The sequence below is a fragment of the Podarcis melisellensis genome, assembly GCF_964234715.1.
Source record: "Podarcis melisellensis genome assembly, chromosome: 11".
NCBI classification, from domain to species: domain Eukaryota; kingdom Metazoa; phylum Chordata; class Lepidosauria; order Squamata; family Lacertidae; genus Podarcis; species Podarcis melisellensis.
Genome location: NC_138543.1, coordinates 41,246,169 through 41,254,679, shown reverse-complemented (window position 1 = coordinate 41,254,679; position 8,511 = coordinate 41,246,169). Strand labels below are relative to the sequence as shown.

The 8,511-nt window shown below is 47.5% G+C and overlaps 1 protein-coding gene across 2 annotated transcripts; it reads right to left on the bottom strand.

Annotated features, from left to right (window-relative positions):
• Positions 1 to 456: 456 nt before the first annotated feature.
• Positions 457 to 8,095, bottom strand: MCIDAS (multiciliate differentiation and DNA synthesis associated cell cycle protein). Of its 2 annotated transcripts, XM_081929949.1 has the most exons (7): positions 7,854 to 8,095; positions 7,223 to 7,298; positions 6,126 to 6,214; positions 4,269 to 4,341; positions 2,774 to 2,991; positions 1,640 to 1,750; positions 457 to 892 (listed from the first exon to the last, which is right to left on the bottom strand). In XM_081929949.1, the coding sequence occupies exons 1-7, from the start codon at positions 7,959 to 7,961 to the stop codon at positions 467 to 469; spliced, it is 1,101 nt and encodes a 366-aa protein (XP_081786075.1). In that variant the 5' UTR covers positions 7,962 to 8,095; the 3' UTR covers positions 457 to 466. The 2 variants fall into 2 exon arrangements, with proteins under 2 accessions (XP_081786075.1, XP_081786076.1); XM_081929950.1 differs by lacking the exons at positions 6,126 to 6,214; positions 7,223 to 7,298; positions 7,854 to 8,095 and adding an exon at positions 4,458 to 4,710.
• Between the last annotated feature and the right edge of the window lie 416 nt (positions 8,096 to 8,511).

Genomic DNA, 8,511 nt, shown 5'->3' with positions numbered 1-8,511 from the left:
CTGAGAAATTTCACAGAAGTGTGACTAGCCCAAGGTCACCCAGAAGCTGCATGTGGAGGAGTGAAGAGGCGAACCCGGTTCACCAGATTACGAGTCCAGTGCTCTTAACCACTACACCACATTGGCTCTCTGGAGTGCAATCATGGGCCAGGAATCCAAAACAGAAAACATGATTAGTAACAAGAAGTTTGGCATCAGCTTACTTAAAGGTAGGTGTGTGTGGGTTGTGGGTGGGTGGGTGGGTGGATGTGTACAGAGAATGCTCTGTGTTTGTCCATTTAAAACAGATGTCTGGACTTCCAGCTAAATATTAGCAACTCTGGTAGACATCAGTCAGCTGTCAGCAGTAGACTCCACCTGAAATGCCTTGGTGGAAGCAGCACTACGCAGGAAGGTGAGCAGTTCTTTGGCAGGAAGTCACTGGAAAGAGAGGCAAGTGTAGTTGGCTGATTGCATCCTTCTTTCATCACCTGGGAACCCATCTAAACTTGTGACCCCCAGTGGCTGTCCTGACCAGAAACGCATTGCCTTGGGGGAAGGCCAGCGTCCGAATGTTACAATGCTCATTGATGGCTGTCGTGAAGGACACCCCTTCCTCCAGTTCACTGCCACGGAGGTCCAGGGAACTGTGGCTGCTGCATGTCTGCAAGCCTTGGAAAGCACCATACATGTGGATTGTTTCGTTCTCTCCCCGAGGGCGCTTTGGGCTTCTCTTGTCATCAGCAGACTGCAAGGCTGCATTGCATCTGTCAGATATTTCCCGCAAAATTTCGTTCACTTCCATCTCCTCCTCCTCTTGCTCAGCGATGGTCACCTGCTTGAGGCTCCTCTTGTTGGGGCCATTGGCAAGGGAGAGGTCTGCGCTGTCTTTGCACTGTGGGATCATCAGCTTCTGCCAAGAAACAAAGATATCAAGCACTCTAAGTCATTCAGTGCATGAGTGTATGTCAACCTGGAAGCAGGGGTTGGAAATCAACAAGTCTAATGTTTTTTAAACCAACAGCACCCCCTACAGAATAAACTGCTGAAAACCCTCATACTCCTGAAGGATATAGGATTGTGGATCTGACATAGTTACCCACTGGGATTTACATAGAATGACCAGAAGGGACGCGGGTGATGCTGTGGATTAAACCACAGAGCCTAGGACTTGCTGATCAGAAGGTCGGCAGTTCGAATCCCCCACGACGGGGTGAGCTCCCGTAGCTCGGTCCCTGCTCCTGCCAACCTAGCAGTTCAAAAGCACGTCAAAGTGCAAGTAGATAAATAGGTACCACTCCAGCGGGAAGGTAAACGGCATTTCCGTGCGCTGCTCTGGTTCGCCAGAAGTGGCTTAGTCATGCTGGCCACATGACCCAGAAGCTGTACGCCGGCTCCCTCGGCCAATAAAGCAAGATGAGCGCCGCAACCCCAGAATCGGCCACGACTGGACCTAATGGTCAGGGGTCCCTTTACCTTAGAATGACCAGGGTTCAGCTCCTGAACCTTATTTGGTACCCTGTGGGGAGATGAATGTGCCCTTGGGCAAGTAGAGAGACAGAGGTTCCATTCTCCCCATGCAACATCAGCAGGACATCCAGATCAGCAGGGACAACTGCCAGAAAAGATGCCAAATTGAGAAAGACATTCCAGTACTTACATCCAGCACAGAGGCAAGCTGCTTCGCTTGGCTGGCCAGTTCCTTCAGATGGATATTTCTTTCCTTCAGGGAGGCAATTTCCTCCTGCTTTTGAGACAATGTCACTTGGAGCTGTCGGGAGATAAATAGGAGATGAAGTTCTGAAAGTCACTGGGGTACAAAGAGTGATCTGCTTTCTCCCAATCTGGTGCCCTCCAGAAGTTGGATTACAACTCCCACCATTCCTGATCATTGGCCATGCTGGCTGGGGCTAATGGGGATTGCAGTCCAAAACATCTGAAAGGCACCAGGTTAGGGAATGCTGCTGGGGAATGTTTGTGTACTGGCAAGCAGATGTCAAAAGGTTTCTTGTTCAGGCCCTCTGGTTGGCCACTGTTAAAGGCTAGTGGGCTGTATTCAGATGTGAACTGCCTTAGAGGAAAGTTTAAATGTATATTTTTTGTCAATATGCTCCTCTCATTCTTATACAGCACCCCACTCATTTAACTTTGCAAGTACATTTCAAAAGCCACAACTGTAGTGTGTTTAGGTGATAATTTCCAACAATCTTAGCAAGTCCTGCAAAATGCAATTTTACAGAGGGGAAAACCCAGCCAAAGTGAACAGAAAAAATCATTTTCCATAGAATTTGAATCTGTGATGTGAAGTCCACTTCACTGGGAATAGCTGTGATTAAAGCAACCATTGCTTCCATTTGGTATAATGGATGGTGGACTTGTTTACATTTTATTGAAAGTTAAAGGAAACCCTGGATCCTTCTTCTGTGAACAAATTCCACAACTCCATGTGTTTTTACTCAAAAGGACAGTCCACTGAGTAGAATGAAATTTACTAGCATAAGTAAGTTTGCAACCCTGCAGTAGGGCCAATCCAAAATAGTTTAAGAATTACAAATGGACATCTCAGTCTGCAAGTCATTTACAAAGCTATTCATATTCACGTAGGACCCATTAAGGTTTTTCTTTAGACACAAGTGTCACTGAAACCAATGCAACTTGCTTTCATTTAAGTATGTTTCATCTCAGTGTGCTGTTCCAACTTAAATCCATGTCATTGTCCTAAGTGGCTTCCTGCTAAGAAACCAGTCAGGCTGGCTTCAGAGTAACTTTCTTCCCCCATATTTTATTTTTATACCTGGTTGTTTTCCACAAGTGCATCCCCTAGAGCTTTCTGGTTCTGATTTGCTAAGTCTTTCCAGTACTGCTCAGTGGAAGAGATGTTTTCTGCATTCATCTGAGAGGCAGAGTCGTCCTCTGCAGACTGACGAAAGCAAGGGCTGAAGGATCTTCCATCATCCACAGGGAAAGAGAAATCAGCGCAGTCCAGCAGAGGTGGCATCAGAGAGGATGGATCTAGGGAGACCAATAAGAAACAAGTGATACAGCTGATTGACTCCTTACAGTATTTGACATGCACAGGTCAAACACAAGGTGCTTCTGGCACAATGAATGGTGACTTTGAAGTTTAGACGAACAGCAAACAAAACATGAAGTAGTTTAAGATCTGCTTTGCTTTTTGAAAGACTAATTAGGACCCTTGCATGGAAGAGTGGTGATCTGGGCTGAGGGCTTTAATTATTTCCCTTAACCTGTCCTTCCCTCCCACAGTAAATAGTAGCTTTGGTGGGGTTTGACTGGGAACAAGCTGCAGTTCCAAATCAGTCTCCATACTCCCTGCAGCTGCTTTTAACTTTGATACAAATCATGGCAGATTCTGAATATGGATACCCAACATCTCATCTAGTTGAACCTTTTGAAACAAGAGCAGCCTTTTTCATTGGAGGCTGAAGATTGCCTGCCTGTGCTTTAAAGCAAATCTCATTAGTCAGTCACCTTAATTATCACCTGCATTTTATTTTTTATTGTGTTTTATGTTTTAACACCACATAGCACCCTTATATTTTATAAGATGGTATAGAAATGCTTTTCTAAATAAATACCTAAAAATGCTGTCTAACAGAAATTTGATGCGTATTTACTCAGAAATAAGTTCCATTGTGTTCAGCTGAGTTTCCTTCAAGGTGGAGATGTATAGGTTTACAGCCTAGGGGTTTAAAATCTTTAACCACAAACCCACACTGAGGGTCAAACTAGCGGTGGCATTGAGAGATCTATGACTGGATCTCCAGCTTATTTGTTTTGAATTTCCAATAGGTGAAAGGTTATGTGAGATCTGACTGGAAACATGGTACTGAGAAAGTGAAGTTTAGTATCTTCCCTCTCTCACCATTTTCCTAATTAAATTTTCTCCAGTGTCCTAAATTTGCTATTTCATCAGAGGGCAAAACATATCCAATCACAGATCTCTCATCATGCCTAGTTTAACTCTTAGCCTAATCAATGAGCAAAAGTATTTTGTGAACTAAATAGGATTATAGTCCTTAGCTGATTTAAAGATATTTATCAATCAAGAAGGATTCCCAGATTAACTGGGTAAAAGTGTTTTAAAAAGACAAAAACACACACCAATAAATACACTGTTTACTTCTGAACAGACCCGTGCAGGATGCAGAAACCCAAAAGTTTTAACCGGTTTTTAATCCAGGTGTCCCCACACTAAGCGTTCGTCCTAAGATTGCCCTTTCCTCTTTTAGAGGCGCAGTTTTAAACTGGACTCAGAGTATACTTGCCGGATATGAAGTTATCCACGGCATCGCGAAACTCCTGGAAATCAAACTCGGGCTCTGGTTGCAAGCACGGGCTCTGAAATATACAGAAGGAACAAGACAGTTAGGGAAAAAAAACCCTTTTCGATTCTCAGTTCTTGCTCGCTGCGCATTCTTCGGCAACTTTCAGTGTACGCACTTAATAAAACGCACCTGAAAATCCACTGGCCATGCTGAACAGTGGAGCCGGCAAGCTTGCACTGCCATGGCATAAGGAGAAAGCAAGAGGCGCTATCTACTCAGCGGCGCTTAAGGAGGAGATCCAAGAGCAGCAATCCCTGCTGAAAAGTTCAGAGTAAGAAATAAGCTGGAAAACCAAAGCGGACGCTTCGCGACCGGGGCTTCCCTTTACGTCTCTTAGAGCACTCACATTGGCTAGCCTCACCAGCCAATCAGATTCATTTGAGCTGGGCATTCCGCAAATCCCGGGCAAAAATTAACCCTGAACTGTATAGTTTTTCAGGTGGGACGTACTAGCCACGCCCCTTGCGTGGGTTCAAAGAGGAGAAGATTCCTAGCAGTATAAGAACCCATCAACCGCTTAAACCGACAGTCAATTTGGGTTTGCAAAAGGTCCTCACGCAGATTTAACCGGTTTCTGGGCTGCTATCTTAAAAAGTTTAACTTTTTACCTTTATCCTCTGCATACTGCATTTTTTTGGTTGATATGGCTGGTGGCTGATGCAAATAAAGATTCATTCATTAAAAGAGATGAGCTAGCTTCTGCTTTTCCTGTGGGCTGCATCCAAAGTGCTTCGAAACATTACATAGTCTGGTGGCTATTTTCGGGGGGGCGGGGCTCAGATTTCTTCCCAGATAAAACTGCCCAACCGCGCAATCATGCTCGCGTTTATTCAGAAGGAAAGAGCTGTGTTCAAGGGACGTTACTTCCTAGCCTATCACCAACAAAAAAATTTTTTTAATGATGCGGAGCGGGAGTGACTTCGTTCGCGTCCCTTGCCAAAGGTAGCAGCAGCATCATTGCAAAGGAAGGCTGCGCTTATGTCTCGGACTAGTCCTGTGGTGCAACCGGCATTTATTGCAAAGCACTGGAAAACAAGGGAAGCAACTGCACTGCAAATCCACACGATACACTTAAAGCACATTCAACGCACATTGGTCCCCCATCCCAAAGAATCCTGGGAACTGTAGTTTGACAGGGAACTGTAGCTCTGTGAAGGGAAAACGTCAGTTCGCAGGATTCTTTGAGGCAAGTCATGTTCTTTGAATGCGCTTCAACTACACCCCGGACCCACTATAAACAGCGCCATTTCCGTTAACTGAGGTTTCCCGCTTCTCTCTCTCTCTTTTTAAAAAAAGATCCTAATTCTAGTGTGCTTTCATCCATGAACCATACAGGAAGAGAGGTACTTGCGCCCAAATGAACCCCTTTAGGCGCAATCTAGGGAGGATCGCCTTTGGCCGTGTGAACCATGAAAGTTTGGTGCCCTACTGCTGTGAAGGGGCACCCTTAGGGTGGCACACGCTGTCTGGGGCGGGTCAGGGGGTAGTGCTACACAGGCTGGCCTGCTGCCACAATGTGGGATAGAGGAAGTTATCAGAGATGATGCCACTGCCAGACAGGTTGGCTTCTTCGTGTGGAATTGGGTCTGGGAGCATTTTCTCCTTGCAAAGTGTCTTGAGCCAGCGCTGCTAGTTCTTTCCCCCATCATAGCCCCGACCCGGATCAACCTCGACTTTAAAAGGGGAGGTGTCATCACGCATAATGGGGTGAACAGCATCACGTCTGCTTCGGGCCCAGGTCTGGGAAGCGTGTCAATAAAAACCAAAGAGGATGAGGGGGCGACGGTTGTCAGCTACCTGCTGGGTTGTTGCAGCGCCTCTAGAAACTTCCTGCTGAAAGACGCCCGTGCAGTCGGCTAAGTCTTGCCAATCGATGGTCGACAACGCTAAAAAAAGGGGGGGGAGGCAGGTCAGTGTTTATTTAAAAGGGCAAGAGCCTGGGAAGTTTTAAAAAATGCAAGAAAATCATGTTAGATTTGTCAGTATAGAAACGCAAATCGCGTGTGTGTGTGTGTGGACTATTTCATTCCAGATTAACCAGTGCTCTGGTTGTGTCGATTCCTGGGACTAGATGACCTTTGACGGTCCCTTCCAGTTCTACGATTCTATGAAATACAAATTGCTAAAGGAGTAACCTTAGTAGTGGTCTCTTCTCAAGCAAGGCACCTGCGGTAACTGTAAAATCTAAAGTGCAGGAGGTCATTAGGGCTCCCTTAGCCACGCCCCCAAGAGAGTTCAAAAAAGCAGACAGCTCTGTCTCTGTACCCACGCACGTACAACAGGGGTACAGGCATACTGTTTAATCTATTAGGATCATAGTCGCTGCAAGACTACAGGTAGTTTCCATTGAACCCTGGATGCTTACTTCCGATCGCATAGGTGGTAGTCAACTAACTTTTACTCCGAGAAGAACTGTTGGGATTAATGGGTCATGTCCATTCATTTCAGTGACTCTACTCTGAGGAAAACCAGGTGAAATACCACCCACTGAGCTCCAACAAAAGATCCACAGCTAGCTGAAACACAAATCTTTAGCTTTTAATTCAAAATGCAAACAACCTTGCACAGAAGAGTTACCATTAAATGACTAGCATTAAGCAGATACGCCATCAAAGAAAAGGAAAGAAGTAGGCAACCTCTGCCTGCCCTGATTATTTTCCTCCGTCTCTGCTAATCAGACACAATTATGAAATGCTTATTATCACCTCATTCATGTGTCAGAACAAGGTCCCCCCCCAACACACATTAATTATTATGATGCCCCAGCATTTTCCCTGCCGGAGGGGAGGCAATTTCCGAGCAGTGTTCTCTTGCGTTTCCCCTGCGTTACACCACGAACTGCAATACGAAAGAGGGTAGTTAAATGGACTTTTTTAAAAAAAAACCGCACTCACCTAGATCTACAGAATCCGGAGGTGGGTCGTTATAAATGGCTATTGGGTTGCATCTGAGGTTGATATTCCGTGGCACCTGCCGGCAAACAATCACAAACAACAGCATTAAGGTTTCAAGGTTTCTCTCCTGGGCACGTTTACTTTAGAGAAAGTGAAGCGCCACTGGGGACTTACTTCCGAGTAAACATGCAGAGGGCTAGGTCGGCATAACCCTTTGAATCCTTACTACTGGGTAAAAGTACCGGTACTTAGGAGTGTGTTGTAAGGGCAACCTTATGAGGACAGGGCATCTAAAACAAAACCATTTGCAGTAGAAACACCCCCATCTAACTTCAGATGGCAGCTGGTGGTTGTTCTGCAGGCAGAGGGCTCTGCACGTGCTCAGAGACACTCCTTTCCCGGCTATTAGTCCCCATCTTCTAGTGGTTGCATATTGGCATAGCCTTTTTTCCTGGTCGGGGGCGGGGGAAATGCGCTTGCTCTAACCGCTGGGCGACGCTGTCTCCCGCCGCAGAACGGCTGCTGCAGGCAGGGAGACAGGTTCCCCCGGCGTTTATTTCTGCCAAGAGCAGCTGGCGAGAGGCTCGTCGGTTGGGCTTCGCAGCCTCGCCTTCTCCTTCCAACAACGCACCTTTCTCTCTGCTTTACTGGCCGGCTTTTTGCCCAGCCGCTCGGCCAGATCCTGCACCCTGTTGGGGCACAGGCTGCCGCAGGCCTGCCTGCCGCCGCGGCTTTGCATGGCACTTGCTCGGCCGGCTGGCTGGGCTCGATCTGAGCCGCCCTTCGAGGGGAGCCTGGCCGCCTCTCTGGGGAGGAGAGAGCCGAGGGGAGGCGGGCCGGCGGCCGATTGAGCGCCAGAGGTGGCGCCTTCGCCTTGGCACGCTCCAGCCTGGCAACAAGGGAGCCCGGCCCAGCCCTCTCCCCTCCTCTCCTCTCCCCTCTGGGATTAGAGCCAGCCGCCGCCGCGCGGAGCCCACGCGCCAAAGTGCGCCCTTTCGCCAGGCATTGGCGCCGCGGCCAACCGACGAGCGGGGAGTTGCTTCGGGTGAATTCTCCAGGGACGGGAGGCAGCCGATCGGGACTTCACTTGTCCCCAGGGCTCAGTCTGCCCTGGTTCTCTCAGCCTTAGAAATGGAAGGGTGCCTCTGAACATGTGCAAAACACCTATTCCCTCCACCACCACCACTACCCATTTTCACAAGAACAGCCTGCTGGTCTGGGGTGCCAACTGGGATAAAATATTGGGGAGCCCAGTCCCACATAACTGATCACATGACATGACGCATGCA